Source organism: Ovis aries, chromosome 1 (genome assembly GCF_016772045.2).
Source record: "Ovis aries strain OAR_USU_Benz2616 breed Rambouillet chromosome 1, ARS-UI_Ramb_v3.0, whole genome shotgun sequence".
Lineage (NCBI taxonomy): Eukaryota > Metazoa > Chordata > Mammalia > Artiodactyla > Bovidae > Ovis > Ovis aries.
In genome coordinates, this window is record NC_056054.1 from 251499820 (window position 1) to 251521640 (window position 21821).

General features: G+C 38.7%; 1 protein-coding gene across 11 annotated transcripts in view; it reads right to left on the minus strand.

The window, feature by feature from the left end:
• Nucleotides 1-21821, minus strand: part of ARMC8 (armadillo repeat containing 8) — a 104192-nt gene that overhangs the window by 26980 nt on the left and 55391 nt on the right. For all 11 annotated transcript variants that reach the window (XM_015092648.4, XM_060395412.1, XM_042236612.2 and 8 more), the window contains 3 exons: nt 19523-19618; nt 410-492; nt 17-98 (listed from right to left, as the gene is read on the minus strand). In XM_015092648.4, the coding sequence (XP_014948134.1) occupies nt 17-98; nt 410-492; nt 19523-19618 (261 nt within the window). The remainder of the gene's footprint in view (nt 1-16; nt 99-409; nt 493-19522; nt 19619-21821) is intronic.

Here is a 21821-nt window from a genome sequence, read left to right on the forward strand (position 1 = left end):
GATGTTTTTTTCTTACCTTCATTAAAGGTTTCCACACAGCATGATCCTGGAAACTGGTTCGAAGCTGCTGCACAGATCTAGATAAACTGTGCAAACATCTACAAAGAATAATCAAAATTAGCTTCACAAGAAGCCAAAACTTTTCCTTTTAAAACACACTGCTGGGCATTGCACAATTACTAGTATACATTTCAAGTTTATCTACACACATCGTTAATTCAACTACTTCAGGACTTCATGGGCTTTTCAAGCTAGCTTCTCTGTTAAATAGTGTTACACACTGTACGAATTCACCTGAGAATACGGTCAAGCAACATTTGGATTCTGTGCTTACTCGGTGAAGGTCCGGAAAGGAAAAAGGTTAAACACATGGCAAAGGATTTTTATTCAGGCCATTTAAAGCTCATACCTGACGGCAGCTAACCGCACCTTGACACTAGACTCAGACAAGCCAGTCACAATTCGGTCCATCATATTTTCAGTCTCAATGATCTGGAGAAAAAGGTTAATGCTGCATAAATAACAACACGAAGATGACAAACTTCACCGCTTGTAAATGCAAGTATGTTAATGTCCATTTTACGTTTAATGTTGATTTTAGCAAGAGTTTTGGCCTCTGGAACAATCACTTTGCAGTGGGGGCAGACAGCTGATCAGAAAGGTGTGACTACCCCACCAAGGAACTGCCAGGCGGAATCGTAGGCGTAAAGGGCAAATTATGTTTTCTTTATTTTTAAAGACACTTAAAATAATAATTACATGTGATAAATAGTGTGGTGGTGTTGCATAAATAGTTTTGAGAAAAAGCAAGATATAACTGAACTACCACTGGGCAGCTTCCTGCCAGAGTGAATTTTTTGAAAAAATCATGGTCCACACTCAGTCCTTAAAAAATCTGTGGGTTTCTGACAGAGCCATCCTGTGGCCACTCTCTTACCAAGCAAATTAAACTAAGATAAATATTTAGAAAAGTAATCTTTACCAACTTTCATTGTAGCATTAAGTCCTGCTACTTGTAATCATTACAGTCATGAAGCTTTATTATTGTTTAAATTTAGAAAAAAGACAGCCTATGATTTTCCAATGTAGAGGCACAAAATAGTATGTGGAAGAAATTAATTTGTGTGGTCCTATGAAAAAACAGCATAGTAGAAAAAGAGCTAATGTAATCATAACACAAATATTAACAAAAACAACTACTATTTGTTGAGCACTTCTATGTGGCAGGCATTGTGCTAATAAGTATGTTACATTCTGAGAATTAAGCCTTTTGTAGGCATTATTATTCCCCATCAGCACATTAGGAAATTGAGGAGTCTAGATAACTGAGAGTTTGCCTAGCATCACAGAGCTGAGCCAGGAACCCAGGCATCAGACTCTGGAGCCCTCACGCGCAGCCACACTTGGCATGCTGCCCTGGTCAGAGAAGGGGTGGGTCTGAGCTCGTCAGGTAGCTCCCAGTGCGGGCAACGCAACTGGAGTCATTGCTTTCACCCGGGAGAACACTCAGCTGGGGAAACATGTGCAAAGATCACCTGTGGAGTTTAATAAACTCCCAGGCCAATTAAATCACATTCTCTGCGCTGGGACCAGGCACCCATATGTTTTTAGAAAGCTCCTTAGTTAGAGTCTAGTGTGCAGCAAGGTTGAGAGTCACTGACCTAGACTAAAATGAGAGGCGTTAGAAGCCTGACCTCAGAACAGGAGAGGATGGGAAATCTCAGGATGGTCAAGCCAAACGGGAAGAGAAGAAAACAGAATTGAAATGAATGGTGCCTAGGAAAAAGACCATCAACTATTACGGACAGGCAACCACACTGCAGTCATAGGGCAGGAGGAATGCTCATTTTAAAAAAGAAAAAAAGAGTAATGATTTGCAGGTTCCAAAGTGACTGATGAAAACATACATGTTGATCTATTTCTCTCACCCTAGACCAAACCTCATCTCAGCCTTACCTTTGTGCACATCCGCCTCTGTCCTCACTGTCATCTCCAGCCCCTGAATGCCACCCTTCTCACTGTCTACTGATCAGCCTAACCCTCATATATCTTCTCTTTGACCTGGATGTCATGCTCAGATACTCCACACAGTAGACTCCTTTCCACTGTCCTCCCACCACTCAGTTCTGCTTCAGATCCCAAAATGCTGACTATTTACAATAGCCAGGACACAGAAGCAACCTAGATGTTCACAGAAAGATGAATGGATAAAGAAGATATGCTACATATACACAATGGAATATTACTCAGCCATAAAAAGGAACAAATTTGAGTCAGTGGTAGTGAGGTGGATGAGCCTAGAGCCTGTTACACAGAGTGAAGTAAATCAGAAAGACAAAAACAAATACTGTATATTAACACATAAATATGGAATCTAGAAAAATGGTACTGATGAAAACTATTTGCAGGGAAGCAATGGAGACGCAGATGTAGAGAACAGGCTTGCGTACATAGCAAGGAAAGGAGTGGGTGGGACGAATGGAAAAAGTAATACTGACATATACACTCTATTATGTGTAAAACAGATTGCTAGTGGGAAGCTGCTGCATAGCACAGGGACCCCAGCCTGGCACTCTGTGATGACTGAGAGGGGTGGAAAGCGGGGAGGAGAGAGAGGCTCAGGAGGGAGGCGACTTATGGATACTTAATGGCTGACTCTTGCTGTTGTATCGGCAGAAACCAACAACACTGTAAAGCAATTTTCCTCCAATTTAAAAATAAATAAATAAATAACCCTGCTGATATTAGAACAGAAAAACCACCAACCCTGCCTGCCTGGTCCCAGGGCACGCCACCCTGCTCACTGTGGGCCCATGAGCCTCGCACTCTGCTGCAGGAGACACCATTTTTCTCACGATGTTTATCTCCTCCTTCTAGTGCTTCTTATCTCCCTACACCCTCAGTCCCTCTGCGCTCATCTCATTCTCCAAGGACACTGCTTTCTTTCTGGGACACAAGTTGCCTCAACTTCCCTCTTCTCATTAACATGTCTCCATACTTTTCTTCACTCCTGCTGAGGCTGGGTACTTCCAGCTCAAAGCCCTTCTTGCTTCTCCACTCCTCTTCTTGAATCTTTACTCTGCTCTACCCCACTGAGTCCCCTTCCTCCGTCTCCCCCCGCCACCTTTCCATTCCCACTTCTATTTAAAAGACATAAGTGCTCAAACTTTAGACTTTTCACCCTTTCCCTTCCTTAAATGGACATGCGTCCCAAAGCTCTGTTCATCCTCACTCTACATAAATGAAAAGGCTGTGACTTTGAAATCAGCTCGATATGGATACTTCTTTTTCCTGAATTCTAGCTTCATATTCCTAACTGCCTGCTCAATCCAAACTTAATTTCCATGAAGTCTTACCCCTTATGTCCCACACTGAGTTTATCTTCCCTCCTAAATGTGCTCTTTCTCCATGTCTGTCTGTCACTCTGTTAAAGGTGTTATTATTCTCCCCATCACCCAGGTGCTACATTTGTTAATTCTGATTTCATCTCTTCCTGAACACCCAATCAAGTGATTTTGCACTCTACACCTTTTATTCATTCTCTTACAGATCTCACTCCAATAAACTTGTTTTAGGACCTTATTACTATTTCTTTGGGATTACAGCCTTTCCCAAGTTATCTAATCTTCCGTGCTACAGCAACTGTCAAAGACTGCTTAACTGACAGGTTCCTTCAATCAAGCACTAGCCACTGTTCTTGAAAAAGGCAAGGTGAAACCATGGGCCTTTGGCACAGGAAGGAAATTAAAAGTTGGGGCAAAAATCTGGGCACTGAATAGCTCGATGCAGAAGTCTGAAAGCTCCTTCTCCATGACTTGGGAAATAATTCCTACTTAAGAATAAGAAGGGATAACTTGGGAGAAACAGTTCCCTGTATTGAGTGTAATCACATTACCAGAAAATAAAGTGTTGAGGGCTGGGGAAGGCGCAGGGGCAGGGACACCTGATTATGCTCCCAGACCTGAGAAATACTATTAGACTGGCTCTGCTGCTTAAGAAACCTGGGCACAGTAAATACAGATGTGTAAGAGGCTCCTGGACAATATTTACTGGCTGCATCCCAGCAAAGATGGAAATCTGCCAAGGCACAGGACAGGTGTAGCAATCATGTAGACATACAGATCCATTCCTGCGTCTGAGCAACTCGCTTGACCTCTCTGGGCCTTCAGGAAAACTAGGGGATACAGCAATAATTATTTTAACTCCAATTCTTTGCAGTCAGGGAAATAAAAATTGTGTAAGTCTGTCTGGGCAAAACTGCCATGATGTTCAGAAATGATATGGGGAGCCAGGTTGGTTAGAAGAGAATGGAGATAGTGCAGGACAGGGGGACAAAATCAGGGAGCAGGCAAGGAAGGGCAAACAGGACACAGCTCCTATTTACATGCCCGCATTTATCTATTCAGCAAATATCTGTGTACTCCCTGAGTGCTAGGCATGGTTTTAAAACTTGAAGATACAGTGATGGAGGAGAGAGAACCCTTGTTCCCTATAAACTTACAGTGTTGAATAAGCAAGTGCAATCCACTCTTTAAAGAGTGCTATGGCACTTGAATCTACGTCAGTAAGAGCACTGTAGGAATGACACAAGTCGTGGGGCTAAGGCAAACAGAGTGAAACAAGAGCAAAAGGTAAGTAGGAAAAACGCCCATTCTCAAGAACAAGAGTTCTCTTATCAACTGGGAGTAGACATTAATTCGAGAAGAAGATGTTCTGGCTCAGACCAGGGGACACTGGAGAACTGTGCTAGTGGTCAGTCACTGAAATATGGAGTGGGGCTCTGAATTTTCTTTCACGTTTCCTGGGGGCTGTGGTGGCTAACACTTCGGGGATAGAGGGGAGCTATAAGGCAGATGGAAAACCTCGCTCCTCATTTAGGATATCAAGTAGCAGAACTATCTGGAAGTATATTCCCTTCAGACTATTGGTCATAGTCTATTAACATGTCTGCAGTAGGAGGCCCAGATTTGTAACTAAATTCATCATAGCGGAACCCTGCTAGGTCCAGAAAGCACACTACTTAAGTGTCTGATCTACCTTTTCCATTAAGGTATCAGTCAGGGAGCAAGTCGGTAAAAATGATGCAAAGTCAGAATGTGAATGAATCTAGGTTTCAAACCCCAGAGTGCTCTGAGAGGCTACATGAATGAGCAACAGGATCTAACTGCAACTGTAGCCTTGAGCATACTGAGACATCTATGCAGGAATAAAAGGAGCACTGTAGTGAATACACTAACCAAAATGAGGATTAAAATGTGATTTAGTTCAGTTCAGCTGCTCAGTCGTGTCCGACTCTGCAACCCCATGGACTGTCGCACAACAGGCTTCCCTGTCCATCACCAACTCCCGGAGCTTGCTTAAACACATGTCCATTGAGTCAGTGATGCCATACAACCATCTCAACCTCTGTCATCTTCTTCTCCTCCCACCTTCAATCTTTCCCAGCATCAGGGTCTTTTCCAGTGAGTCAGTTCTTTGCATCAGGTGGCCAAAGTATTGCAGTTTCAACTTCAGTATCAGTCCTTCCAATGAATATTCAGGACTCATTTCCTTTAGGATTGACTGGTTGGATCTCCTTGCTGTCCAAGGGACTCTCAAGAGTCTTCAACATCACAGTTTAAAAGCAACAATTCTTTAGCACTCAGCTTTCTTTACAGTCCAACTCTCACATCCACACATGACTACTGGAAAAACCATAGCTTTCACTAGACGGATCTTTGTTGCCAAAGTAATGTCTCTGCTTTTTAATATGCTGTCTAGGTTGGTCATAACTTTCCTTCCAAAGAGTAAGTGTCTTTTAATTTCATGGCTGCAGTCACCATCTGCAGTGATTTTGGAGTCCAAGAAAATAAAGTCTATCACTGTTTCCATTGTTTCCCCATCTATTTGCCATGAAGTGATGGGACCGGATGCCATGATCTTAGCTTTCTGAATGTTGAGTTATAAGCCGGCTTTTTCACTCTCCTCTTTCACTTTCATCAAGAGGCTCTTTAGTTCTTCTTCACTTTCTGCCGTAAGGATGGTGTCATCTGTGTATTTGAGATTATTGATATTTCTCCCAGCAATCTTGATTCCAGCTTGGGCTTTATCCAGCCTGGCATTTCTCATGATGTACTCTGCATATAAGTTAAATAAGCAGGGTGACAATAAACAGCCTTGACGTACTCCTTTCCCAATTTGGAACCAGTCTGTTGTTCCATGCCTGGGTCTAACTGTTGCTTCTTGGAGACAGGAAAAAGTGTGGAATCAAATCCAGAGGAACAATTTTCAGGTCACCTGGGAAGGAGCTGGCAGTGGCCACTGCCATAGTAGCTCTCTGGCCCACGTGAAGGTCTAACAGAGCACTGGATAGCTTCTCAGATGTGGGGCTGGAAAGCCAAATACAATAAAACATTCTCCAAGGTGTCTTTCAACGACCCTAGTACTGTGCTATAGAGTTGATAATGATGGACAGCCAGTCCTAGTCCCTGCAAAGGATCTTTAGGTCTTTCCAGGTATAAGAGCAATGCTAAGTGGGGTCTGAAGTTGTTCCGCCTCGTGGTTCTTGGAGATTCCTCACCATAGCTCAGCAAATATGCCCTGTGGCATAGCTTGTTGAATCTGTTCTAAGAGAGAGATACACAGACATTGCGTCTGGCCAGGAGGAATATTAGTAATGGACTGAATCCTCAGAGTGGAGTCATCTCTCTTTCCCTGCTCTTCAAGGGGACTGGTTTGTACATTTAACTACAGAATTAAAGCATATAAAAAATGCCGTGCCCTAAACTGACCACATTTGAGGTCAGTGGGCTAGGTGCTATGTACCCTCTGCTGGTGTCTTCATCACTACGTGCTTTTGGTAAGCTTTTTGTCTCTGACACTGGAGCTCTCGTAGGGGCAGATGAAGATGTACTGAAATAGCATGTGAGACCCCTGTTTTGGGACAGGAGATCCCTATGGCCTGGGGGAGAGAAGGGGTCAGCCTAGAGGGTCAGGGGGAAAATGTAGAACCCAGGTTATCCTAAGGCAGAGGTGCATGGCATACAAGGGAATATTACCAAGTTAAAGGTGAAAGTGAAAGTCGCTCAGTCGTGTCAGACTCTTTGCAACCCCACATGGCCTTGGCTTAAAAGGGAATTCCCCAGCCCTCCATGAGCTCTAGTGGATCTATAACTTAGTTGTGGCCAAGTCATAAACCACCTCTTTCTCAGAAAACTGAAGAACTGAAGGGTCAGAGAACTAAAAACAAAACAAGACACAGCTACTCTTCCAGCAAGACCCAGGATGAAGCATTTGCCAAGTACTACAAACTTCAGAGTGGACTCTGAACTTGATGAAATCAGATGAAGATGTGGAAATGGAAACCAGGCAGATTCTTAGCAGCGTCACCAAACTTCTTAGACAATTCAAAGCAGGTGGGCTCAGTTATTTATACTAATGTGCACAATGGCCAGATAAACACAAGTTAATTCCAAATGGGCTTCTGTGAAAGGTTCCTAGAAAGAGTTCCAACAGAGGATAACAAAACAGAACTGTCCAGAAAGAGCGAAGACTTGGAATCAAACTTTTAAGTCAGAAGACACTGCCATCTAAGATGATAAAGTATCAAATCCAGAAAGTCTAGTTAAAGCAGCAAGGACTAAGCAGTCAAGCAGACTTTGGCACAAGGAGGTCAGGGAGAAAAAGTAGGTCTGGCAAGGGAAAAGGATCTACAGGAGCCCTGAACCTGTTATGTCAACACTTCAGTCTCACAAGTGTCGGTCTCAGGGCGCACACTTGGGCCTTCCTACTGGGGGCCATTTACATAAGGTCCAGCCCCTCATCTAAGTTATCTTTTTAAAAGATGAGCCCTGTGAACACAAGATCAGATGACAGTGCAGTTGACTGGCTTTGGAAATGAGGTAAAGGCTGGGAGGATGAAAAGGGGTTAAGAGATAACAAAGTAAACACTGGAGTGAGGTAAATACAGCCAGCCGATCTGGTAGACTGAGTAGCATTTGCAGCGGACTGGAGAGGGATCTATTCCTACAAGTAGAAAATCAAACTTGTCCTAGGTTTTAGGATGTGAGCATACTGATTCTGCCACAGAATACTTAACTAAAGGATATGCTGCCATGCATATCATGGAAATGCTCGAGCACTTAAAACTCCTGAGTACATCTTCATGCCATTACTCCTTTTTTAAAACAAAGCAAAACAAACAAAATCCCCCAACAGTACATGGCCCTCCATGAATCAAGCAAGGGCAGCTGCAATGCTAGCTCTTAAACAGGTTTAGCTGGAAATCCGACCCTCTTACTGCATTCCCATGGCATTAATGGCAGCAGACACAACTTTTCAAAGAACTAAATGAACTTATGGCTGTTAATTTTTACTTGAATAATGTTCAAATCTACACAGGTTTTGGAAATTAACTCTGTAAAGGTTTTAAAATCTACAGAGGTCTTAGAAATAAATTTCTTTATTGACAATGAGGTCTTCGAAGTTCAGAAAGATTAAGTCACTGATTCAGGTTCTCTAGGCAAATTTGGGGCAGAGCTGACAAGTCAACTCCACCCGATTTTTCCGGCTTCTAGTTTGAGGTCCTTTCTGCTCACTGTGCTTAAGGATGAGATATTTGCTTAGCCTCAGTTATGAGGTTGAGACCTGAGTTTGAAAATTAGGAATGAAGAGAACTTCAAAGTCTTTAGGGTTGTAGGAACTATAGATTACCTATTGACATCCTAGGCCAATGAAGATTAGTATATACTATACAAGCCAAGAGAGGGCATTGTTAATAAGATAGACAAAGATAACAGAAAAGGTCCAATTCACAACACCTACATGAAAGAAAAATGACAAATCATTCAGCCTGGGTTGGGAGTATAAATGCCAAAGGTCAGAGAGGTTGCAAGTCAATGAAGAAAAGTTGAGAGAACACTGTGAAGAAACCAGAAGAGTGAGTTCCACTGACTGTGAAATTCAATTCCCTTATAATCTGCTCTCCATTCTAGAATCAGGACCCAGCTTCAGCAGATACCAACTAAACAGACCAATATTCTACTGTTCTTAGGCTGCAAGCCCTACGTGCTCTGGATGAGACCTGCAGGTTTTCCCCAACGACAGCCTATTCTGTCATATTTTTGCCACTGTCCCATACAAGATTTCCTGACATTTTCCTCTACTGCTGCTGCTGCTGCTGCTAAGTTGCTCCAGTCGTGTCTGACTCTGTGTGACCCCACAGACGGCAGCCCACCAGGCTCCACCGTCCCTGGGATGCTCCAGGCAAGAACACTGGAGTGGGTTGCCATTTCCTTCTCTAATGCGTGAAAGTGAAAAGTGAAAGTGAAGTCACTCAGTCGTGTCAGACTCTTAACGACCCCATGGACCACAGCCTACCAGGCTCCTCCATCCATGGGATTTTCCAGGCAAGAGTACTGGAGTGGGTTGCCATTGCCTTCTCCGACATTTTCCTCTAGCAAATATTTAAAGAAGAAAGGGTAATTTTTTACCGGAGACTTTTTTTTTTTTCCTCTAAAATATTCACAGTTTCTCTAAAGACAGATTACTGATCAAAACATTATATCCTGGAGTCTCAGCAAACATTTTACAACGCATTTCTTCCCTTCTCTCAGTATTCCATGGCTCATTTCAACATTCATACCAAACTTCTCTAACCCCACAATCTTGGGAGACAGGGGGTTGGGGGAAATAGTATACGTCCTCTCAGCCAGAGAAACTGAAAACCAAACATCATAAGAGTTGATCTGCAGGGCCTCCTTTTGGTCCTTTCTCTTGAAGGCACTGAACTAAATTAACATCTAAGCTCTCCTGCAGGTCCAAGCCTGGGAGCAGTATCACTGCTTTAGGAGTGGAGGACCAAAGAGGAAGGGTTTCTTAGGGTGGGCCTTCTGTATTTCATTCTTGCTTTTAAGCCTCTTTAAGTGGCATTTTGTAATTTCTACTTCTGGACCTTTTTATCTTCTTAAAATGAAAGTAGCTCAGTCATGTCCAACTCTTTGTGACCCCACAGATTGTAGACCACAAGGCTCCAGTGTCCATGGAATTCTCTAGGCAAGAATACTGGAGTGGGTAGCTGTTCCCTTTTCCAAGGGATCTTCCCAACCCAGGGACTGAACCCAGGTCTCCCATACTGCAGGCAGATTCTTTACCGTCTGAGCCACCAGTGAAGCCCAAGAATACTGGAATGGATAACCTATCCCTTCTCTGGGGAATCTTCCTGACCCAGCAATTGAACCAGGGTCTCCTGCATTGCAGGCGGATTCTTAACAGCTGTGAAACTTCATTTATGCTAAGTGTTTAAAAGAAACACTCCAAAGTTCTAAACTTTTCTACACTGTAGAGAAAAAAATAGGAGAACTCTCTTGGTCCAAACTGTCCTTCTCTTGAAACCAAAAATATAAATACAGCATGTGAGGAATACTTGTAACATCTAAAAACTGATCAACATTTCCTCAGTCAAAAACGTATTTCTCTACACATACGAGTTCAATTTTATTTTTTTTTTAAGAGTTCAATTTTAAAAGTCCAACCACTAGCTTTATGGCACAACAAAACCTATACAGCTGCTGAGTTACACTTTTGTTTTAGCACACAGACAAAACCATTATAAGTGACTATTCAAACAACAGAACTAGAAACTTCCCCTCCATCTCCTACTGGTTTTCAGGGGTTTGAATGATGTGCTGCCCCAAGAACCATGCAACACAATGGCTCGCTCAGCCCCTGCTCCTCAGCACAAAGCTGTGCACGCAACAGTCTTAAATATCCTACAGGTTGGCTACCTGACTTCTGATGTCCAGACATACACAATTTACTCAATAAATACAAGCATAGTTATCTATCAAGTACTGTGTTTATGGAGCTTACATTCTAGTTATGAACATTATAGCTTGATAAGAGATAACTACTAAAAGATTTCAAAATGCTGCCTCAAGTTCAAATCTATTCCATAAGGAAGCTGTCTACAAAATAAAATTCTGAGATGACATCATTAACTCTGGATGCTTCCTTTCCAGAATATTAATTTACAGTGTAGTCATATCAAGATAGTGGCCTTAGAAACTAACAGCTTCAATGGATGCAGAAGGAAAACAGATATGGAGATATTTTATTTCTTAATATCTTAGAAGGAAAAGATGAGAATGTTTTTAAGTAAACTTCTTTATAATATATAAATGGACTTCAACTACAGTCTTATTTTAATCATATCTAGGTGGATCACAGCAAAAGTGGCTTTCAATGTAGATGAGACTTTTTACACACACATGAGGCGCTAGAATTACTACACAGCAATTTAGTGTCTCATTCCTTAACTGCTTTAAGCTGTAGGCTACCACAAGCTACATATGAGTCTAGTGCTTTATTCTTGGGAATACAGGACGAAGTACATCATAAATGCCACATGAATAAATGGATGTGATTAATGCATCTCATTATTCACTCTGTACCAAAAGCTATGTGAGAGAAAAAACACATTTCCTGAATCTTATACTTTGCAACCACTTAATACAGATGATTAAGTTTTCTGAATTCATAGCACTTTTTTTTCAGACTATCACATATCTCCCAGTGAAATTTCTTGCCATTTCATGATTTGGCTCTAGTGGGCATTTAACTTTAGATGAGTAAAGTAATGAAGTGGTTTACAGCAATGGCTTTGGAGTGAGAGAGACTGGAACACAATTTAGGGGCAACCACTTATTGGCTGGATGGTCTTGGTCAAACCACTTGTTTCCTGATCTGTAACAACTGACCTTACAAGGCTGTGTAAGGTTTAAGGGAGATAATGTGCTAATGCACCTTTATCAGCACAGTGCCCAGCACACAGTAAGTGCTCAAAAAACGTTAATTCTGCTAAGTTTGGTTTCCCAACAGATTATCTCTTGATGTAAATATCTGAATTACATGATTTTTACATGCCCCATACCACCGTGCTACAGTCTATGGTGTCACAGAGTCAGACACGACTAGGTGACTGAACAACAACACCTAACACAATGCTTCATATGTAGTAAAGGCTAAACAGATATTTACTTAATAATGGAACTGGATGGGATCTTAATTTTTCTGACAAGGTGAAAAATCTTATTCTGACAACTCTGCTAATCAATACACAGAATCTAAGGTTTCCTACCATAACAAAAAGCTGTAATTACCATCCAATTTGCCTGCTATCTGCCACATGCCAAAATCACTCAAACAAGGGAAACAGCACGTAGGACAGCAGCCAGTGGCAATGTCATACTGTCAACACTTGACACTGCCTCTCTTTCAGGAAGTCAGACAACTGATCTCCAAGTCCCCCCTGCCTCCCCTCTGGTTTTGGTAGGGCCCCATTTCTTTCTACAGTCCAGTATGAAGAGACGAATGAGAAATACAGTTTTTCATCAGACTGGTTTATGGGTGTTTCTATTTAGCTATGCAGTTTTAGCACAGGGCGGGAAAAGTTTTTCTGCAAAGGGCCAAACAGTAAACTTTTAGGCTTTCTGGGCCATGTGATTGTGCAAAATAGCCACAGGCAATGCATAAACAAGTCAACATGGCTATATTCCAATAAAATTCGATAGATATTTCATCAATTATACCTCAATAAAGCTGAAAAAAGATACAGAGGAAGAAAAACTTTATGGACACAAATTAGAATTTAATTTACTTTTCATGTCAGGAAATATTACTCTTCTTTTGGTTTTCTTCTTCCAACCATTTAAAAATGCAAAAACCATTTTTAGCTCACAGGCTACAGAATTATTACACAGGTGACAAGTACCCACAGGATACAGTTTGCCAACTCCTGTGCTAGTATCAGTACAGGGAAGTGTGCAGTGCTGATTCTGGTTCTTCATCACAAACTCAATCTTCTCAAGGTCTACTTCTCTACAAATATTTCATCATCCCAAACAACTCATTCATTTCTAGATAGAACATTCTTGAAAATCCAACCAAATCACTAATTTTAGCTCTACACAGACCATAATATAATATGGTCTTTAATATATACCATATTTTAGCCAATTTCTTGGTTTATTAGACATCTGTCTTAATTATATTATAAACAACTAATGAAACAACCAGTTTGTACTTCTTATTGAAAAAAAGAACAAGAACTTTAATTCAATGATTTATGCCACTACAATACCACAAAAACAGTATAACTCTCAATTTTATGTCTCCATTTAATGAAACTCTAAACTATAAGTTCATTATTGTATAAATACCTCTATTCTGTATATAGCATTATTGCTCCCAGGTTTGCTTCTTTCAGTATGTTGAAGGCCAAGGGTCTTAATACTGTGGGCAAGTGGCAAAACCTGGTCCTGTCATGGTGAACTCTTTAAAAATACTTACCATCATGAATCAATGCTGCAGAGTTCATTTAAAATTCTTTAGCAGATTAGCTTTCAGATGATAACTAACAATTTAACCACAGATTAAATCAAGTAATTCTGAATTCTGAATGATTTGTTGTTATTCAGTAGCAGAACCAAGTCCTGAAGGGTGCTATTTCTGTGGTACCGTCGAAAACCTTCAAAATGTTCAAGGCATTTGTTTCAACATGTAGACTAAGGCTTAGAAAGAATTCTCTGCATCTGCCTGATTTCATGGCAGAGACAAATACATAATTTTGACAGTATACCTTTTAGATAACCATTTAGAATTAATGAACTTCACAAAATATTTAAAAATATAAATTCATGGTACAATTATACTGTTACACAGAAGACCAATAATAAAATAAAATAAAGCTACAACAAATGATTTAAAAAGATCAAAGTGAAGCACTTATTAAATTTTTGAGATATTAAAAAGATAGTAAGAAAAGCTGGCCTAAATTTACAAATGTATTTTAAAATCATATAACTTCAAAAACACAGAAGATTTACATTTGTTCAAAATTTGAACATGTGCATTTGGGATATGGTTTCAGAAGAATGATGATTCTTTGGAGAAATGACATCTATGGCAATCATAGACAGTAATAATTAATACTTAGATAAAGTTAGATAGAATTTGGCCTCCTTACTTTGCTCAAGACATCTACTACCTATGCTTTTAACCAATTATTGATTTAGATTGTAAATTCTATTTCATTCCAAGAAAAACAAAAGTGTTTTTGTGCTTCAGAGGGCATGATATAGCAACAAAAAAGTTTTGAAGATGAGTATTTTAAATACAGTTTAAAATATAAGAGTAGGAAGACAACTTATTAATAAAAGATAAACTAAGGAAAGACCTATGTTTCTGAATTATAAATATTCTTTTTACTAAAACAAATAACTAGTAGTCTTGGAAATTTATAGCACAAAAGGAGTCTTCACTATAAACCTTTTTATTTATGCCCCAATATCATTCAATTTTTTTTCCTAATATACTTAAAAACATATTTTTCTTTAATCTTCCAATAAAATTATTCATGGAAGGTATTCTAACAAATGCTTCCAATGATTGAGCACCTACACACACCATGCTAGATATTTCAAATACATTGTATCTCAAACTAAAATGTCCCTGAAGATAAAACTTCCTCTGCTAGGAAAAAGAGGGTGTAAGACAAAGTCTCAATCTTCTTTTTGCTTTCCTTTCCTCATTTTTCTCTGCCTATACTCCTCAAAAACACTGTCCAAGAAAAAAGATTGTTCAGTTTAAAAAGAAAATATATCTCACTCTTGGCTACCTTCTTCACATGTGTTATGTAAAAACCACTGTGACTAGTCTTTTTCCCCTTAACAAAGAACAGAAACTTAAGATTTCATGTTTTTGATTCCTGAAGATAGAACAGGCATTTAGAAAACATCAAAATATTAAATTATTCATTTCCAAGCTGATTCAAGGATAGGTCCACTGATATCACCAAGTCCACTTTAATTGGTTCCAAGTAATTCTTTGAGCCCCTTGCAAATTCTTACTGGGATTTCCTTACTTTTCTCTGACTTACTAAGGTTTTATTATAAATTCTGAATATTAAGGCTGTGTCTTGACTTCTCTATCACACCTGCTGTTTTCCCCCTCTCTCCACCCATCTAATATTATTTATACAATGTAGGAAGTTCAGTCAATCTATGTAGAATTAAATTACTGACCCTCATTAATTATGATTTTCATAAAAATCTGACATTCATTAATTGGGAATTATTTCATCCAGTTGTATATCACTTTACAGAATAGGTTGATTTCTAAGAGTTGGGCTAATTTCTATAAACCAAATCATACTTCTATCCCTAGGGGAAAAATTGTGCAGATTCACATTTGTGAGTGCTATACATCTTTAAAAATCACACACTTAGAAAGGAAAAAACTGAGAAATGGTAAAAAATTATTTCAAAACTAAACAAATACCATATCATAAAACATGTTCTCTTTGATCTGTATCAAAGTAAGTAGAAGACATGCCCTTGGAATTGTCTGTCTCTTGAAAATAGAGAATTCCTATATCCCCTCTATGCTAAGTATAGTGAAACCCCTGTCTATATGATCAGATGTAGGTTTTCTCTATTTTAAATCTCTCTTCACATATCTGTAGAATTGCTAGTAAAGTTATGAAAGTTCTTAATGCAGAGAGGTCCATTTATAATACAATTAACAGTGCTTAACAATCCAATTTTGCAATATGGTTCGATTATCTGCTTGTTTTTTTTCTTCCCATTCATCCATTTATTCTTCAAATACTAGTTAAGTGTCAACTATGCACTCAACAGTATTGTAGATGCTGGGAATACAGTGAGGAACAAAATATTTTAAAAAATCCCTGCCCTCGTGGGGCTTACAGTCTAGTTCCTTAAAGGGGATCTCCAGCTAAAATAAAAGTACTCAAAATCCAAGAGGAAAGCTTTCTGAAAGGCTCCATTAGTCTGATATCTCAAAGGAGCAAAGGCTACAATAAGCATTACATTAACATTTGTAACATGTTTTATTTTTATCAAAAATAAAAATAACATCTAGTTAAGTTTATTAATTTCCTTACATTTTAATTTATTCATATTTAATATATTCCTAATTTTCCTCAATTTATACTTCCTAGCTATTTCTGATAAATTCTATAACCTCCTTGAAGAAAGTAAGAGAGACAATCCTTTTAAATTTCCAACCTAATTGATGATCAACAGATACCAGCCAAGAGACGGTCTTCAAAAAAGCAGTTCTTTGTTATAAAACAATGGACTTCACAATTACAGGACTGTTTGCCACTGCTGCTTCTGCATGACTGGGGTTTTGATTGGGATACCAGTACTCGAAATAATTTGTTAGTTTTCTAACTTCTTTGTTACCATCCCATTAACTGAACTTATACTTCTTAGTCAGTGTTACTATGTGGTAAAGGTTATCATTAGAAACTAGACTTTCCCCATGGCAAAGACTCTCTGGCATCTTACCTAATTTTTACCTGGCACAGTTGTCAGTGCAGGCACTGCTATTGTGCTCTGGACCCTTCTTTTACCGAGCTCTCAACTCCTACTCTGCCCTTGCTTTCAAAATTGTGAATTATCTAAGTTTAATAAGGCCAGGCCAACTCTGTTGTCAAGCTGAGTGGTCCTTCATCTTTTCTTGGGCTTCTTCTCCCTCTTCACGTCACAGCTAATGGTAATGTTTTCCACTTTCACAGCAGGACTCTTTCCACCCTCTTTCACTGACAGGACACCACAGGAAATCAGGAAATTTGTAGGTATGCCACAGAGTGATAAAGGATGCCAAGCTAGGAATAAGGATAACAACTTTGTTCTGCACAGGATACCGAAAGATCCAGAAGTATTAAAGGAAATGTCACTCTGCATATGATTTCTGCATTTTCATTTCTATATTTCTCTCTCTATATATATTCATTTAACAATATTCATTGAGTGCTTATGAGGTTCTGGGACTGTTACACAGTTAGTTACTTTTAATGGGAACACACCAACACTGCTTCAGAGCAGGACTGGTACATCTCTGACCTATAGGTCATAATCAGTCTTCAGCTTAATTTTGTGTGGCCCAGAGAGAAGGTATCAAGAAATGAAATCACAGCAGGCCTTAAGAAGCCTTTAGAAGCAGTAAGATAGAGGCAGCCATAATTCCATGAAGAAAGGAGGCCTGTATCTTTCTCCTTTACTTCTGTGTATACCTCTCACTGTCTCTAGTTCTCTCTTCTTCATTCTGCCTCATTTCCTTAACTGGTCATAAAAAGGCAATGGGATATATGTTTCTTCCTATATTTATTGAATCACATTCCTATCTTCAATTTAAAGGGCAGACCAATTGAACATCTCTTATTTGTATCCTGGAGCAAACATAAAGCCTTTTTGTTGCTTTTGTTTGGGGTGAGGGAAAAGGAGGGGGTGGAAATAGGTCTACAGCCCTTGAAATCTCTTTCAGAGATTATTACCCACTCATTAACTCAGTAAACTAAAATTCCATCTTGGCATGTACGAAAATTGCATTAAAAAATAAAACAATAATAAACATTGTACTTCAAGAATCTACACCAAAAAATGAGATACAATCAAAGTTCATTAAGGCATAAGTGCAAAAGGTAAATAAATATTTCATAGAGAAACTAAATAAAAATCTATCCAAATAATTATTTCAACAAAAAATAGAATAGAAATAAATGCATTCAAAGGAAGAGTTATCATTTATCACTTTTTACACTGAAAATAAGAATTCTCCACTAGGAACTGTTTTCATGCAGATTTTATCACAAAATTATTTTATATTTTTCAGTTTACAATTTCTCTCTTCAGTAGTTGCTATGAACTGTAAATTATTCACTTGATTCCACAGAAATTAAATATCTTCCTAAAAACTCTATAGAATCCCCATTACATCAGCATACCACAGTATCTTTTCTTCAGCACACACAAAAAAAACTATAATAATTATAACTTATTCTTTATTTGTCATCTTTCTACAGAAATTATCAGGATTTAGCCTTACCAGGAAATTATACACATTATAAATACAAGTTTAGACTACTAATCACCAGACTGTTATGTTGTATTTCTAGAACACGATATCACAAATTAAAGTCATTAATTCCAAAACAATAGTTTATTAACAAAAAAGTACAAAGAAGTACAAATGGACATCCTATTTCCCCCTCATTACGGTCCATCTATCTACCTCCCTTTCAGTCCATGGCATGGCCTTCTTGAGCTAAAAGAATGGGTAAAATACTTTTCTTTCCATTGGGCTCTACTAAACCATCCCCAAACAAATCATTATGTATTTAAGTTACACAGTCCACGTCAATTTTTAAAATGTTTTATCTATATGAATTGCCATAAAATCCTCTCCCCTAGGCAATATACCATGTTCCTAAACTGAATGAAACATATGAACATCAATATCCATAAATCATGCTTAGACAGAGGGAATATCGTATCACTAGTATGTCTGCCTTGAAGTAACAGTTTACAAATTAAAGCTTAGAGGTGTTGAAAAGGATTTTTATAGATATTTACTAAAACATATCAAGTCAAAAACATCTTGTTAACTGAACTAAATTGAGGTACATGGAAAACATTCAGCTTAGTTGTGTTTTCTGCACAAATTTTAAATCAAAGTTACTTACATATCTAATCTTACTGCTATTAATTTCAATTTTCTCCAACTGTGGTCCAATTTATTTTAATAAACCTATAGTTAATTCCATACTTCTCTCTCTACAAGCCCAAAGTACCTCTCTAAATCATGTTAAAGTCCCAACACTTGTGATTTCTCTCTCAGGGCTCCTTAAAATACCAATACAGGATGGGAAAATTTAGTAAACTGCCACATTTTGCTTTCTGCTATGGTTCATCAGGACAGAACATATGAATTAATTTATTGATGTTCCTAAAGTCTTGTGTATAATTTATGAGATTATACATTTTTGTGTGTAGTAAGCTCCAGCCTTTTGGTCTGCGGGAGAGAGCCAGATCAGAGCTTATAATACTTGACTCCCGGCTTAGAACTATTCTCATGAAGAACATGAGCTCAGTGTTGGACTAGACTGCAATAACATAAGGTGCTATACCAGTGATACATTTTTTGGGAGCTGGAAAATTCAGATGACCACTCACTAAACATAAAATCATTATTCCATAAAGATTTTATTCACATCAAACTTGCACAGTAGCAAAAAAAATCAAAACATAACTAAGCCACATATCAAAGAACAATATACAATAGAGATATGAATTTCTCAATGGCATTGGAAAGGATTTCCATAAATAACATTTACAATTCTAGTGTTAGGTCTTTCAAGGTATCTGAAGCTTCACAGTGCTAGAATTGATTTTTATCAGAACACATGCAAAAATGTGCAACATAATAATCCATATTAATGACACAAAAAAGCACGCCGGTTATTTGTCATTCCAGCACGGCCATGCCACTCTATGTTCTAAAAAAAAAAAAACAACCCCCCAAATCCGGGTCCCATTCATTCTTCAATTATGCCTTTAGTCACTCTGTTTTATTATATTCAAACAGTCACTGTTAGTGCTCTTCACCACGACTTTCAGGTTGACGTCACTCCCTGCCTGCTGGCTGTCAGGACTGGGGGACGCCCCTCTCCCAGACTCACCTTCTTCCGGATGTCTTCATCGTTTGCTCCGAGAGAGGCATAGAGCTTGAATGCAGCCTGGCGAAGTTCATGAGCATGCTTTAAGTCATGATCAAGCTACAGGAGGAAAAAAAGATGTGTTCCAACCCAGTCCACAAATTAAATTTTCAATAAAACAAATAGAGTTGAGAAAAAAAGAATGCTTAACAGCTACTAACATATTAGTGCTGGTTATTTTGGGGTTTGGCTCACATATGACTAAGACCTTGCTGGGTCTGTGTCAGGAAGACCCGGAATTCTTGCAGTTTGCTTCTGTCTAAAATGTGATAACACTGGTATATGAAAAACCTTTGTGATCTTTGAGCCCTAAAAATTCAGTGTTTCTTTAGTGGCACTGATGCTTGCTTGCACCAGTTGGTTTTTTTTGGCCATGGCATGTGGAATCTTAGTTCCCCAGCCAGAGATTGAATCTGTGCCCCTAGCAATGGAAGCGTGCAGTTCTAACCACTGGACCACCAGGGAATTCCCCACCAGCTCTTTGAAACACTTTCACAAACATGGCATACTCAGGCCTTTCCAGCCCTAGAATACAGCTGATAACTTGAGTGCTGCTGAATCTTTGAGAAGGTTTTCCCAAACATTAAAAGTGCTAGCCAAATTTTAGCATTTAAAAAGCTTTTTAGAAGCAGGAAAATCTTTGTAAAAATACTTAATAAACAACAGAAAACAGTGATCATTACTATCTGTCTATTACAGCTATCTGAGAGTTGTTTTCAGGAGACTTTTTTGGGATAAATTTATTAAAATTACTGGTATGAAATAATTAATGCTGTCTTTCACATGCATAACTGGCTTTCTCAGTTATCAGTTCTTCCAAATACCTGATTTATCACCAAACTACCAAAAAGATAAAAAAGAAGTATGTTCTTAGGACACTTTCAGTGACTAAATACAAACCAGTAAATTTATAAGGCATATCAATAAATAATTTCACAACTAAGAGATATAACTTACTCATCCAAATGACAGCAACTTTTTCCAAATAAGTTGCCTTGGAAAACTTCACCCTTATGCAAAGATGTAGGTGTTGTTCATAATATTCTGAAAGCCTCTTTTGAAAATTCCTAAAGAAATGGCATACTAGCAAGAAAACCTTGACAATAACATTTTCATCAACTAAGAGAGTTTTAACTGTCACTGGTGTGTGAAGTTGGAGAAACCCAGCTGGGTAATGTCATTTAGAGTAACAACAACAAAAACTCCAGAGTAAAAAAAACCTGAAACTCAGATGGGGTGGTTCTAAAGGCAATTCTTAAGTGTAGCTCCAAAAATATCTTGATCAAAGCAGGCACAGATGGTTTATGGGAGGAGTCTCCCAATACACAATATTCATTTTGATGTGTAAGTTCTAAAATATGTGTTCTTATGTCTTAACTACTTTCCAGTCATAACTCAGTAGAATACTAACTTGGACTTAAGCAAAGTATCGTGAAAATCACACATTATTAACATGCAAAAAGTCCCTTTTCGGTCTAGTATCCACACTTCTATGTCAGAAACCACTGTATCAAAAATAAAGATGACAAAACAAACTAATATTCAAGTTTAGGAGATTTTTAAAAGTCATTATTATCCCAGTTTTACTGTGATGAAAAAACCCTAGGAGAAGGGTAATCTATATACCAGTTAAATGTTTTGCATATATATAGGCTAGAAGTTCTTATAACTGTTTCTTCACTCTCATATTCATCAAAGTGTTCTATTTGCCTTGCTGGGATGGTCAACTAAAGGGGTTCATGAGGCTATAGTTAGGACTTGCTCATATATCTTTGTACTTGGAAGTACTGTGTTAGTTTGAGCAAGTAGTCAGAGGGAAAACAGACAAGGCAAGATGGTTCAATACAACCTATCACTTCTACTAGAAAAACAATACTATTGAAGGAAATGAAAGTGAAAGTAACTCAGTCGTGTCCAATTCTTTGTGACCCCATGGATTATACAGTCCATAGAATTCTCCAAGCCAGAATACTGGAGTGGGTAGCCTTTTCCTTCTCCAGGGGATCATCCCAACCCAGGGATCGAACCCAGGTCTGCCATATTGCAGGTGGATTCTTTACCAGCTGAGCCATGAGGGAAGCCCAAGAATACTGGAGTGGGTAGCCTATCCCTTTTCCAGAGGATCTTTCTGACCCAGGAATCAAACTGGGGTCTCCTGCATTGCAGGTGAATTCTTTATCAACTGAGCTATACTGAAGGAAGGGTAGGCACAAAACTTTAATATACAAAGGGCAGAGTACATTAATACAAATATCAATGAAAG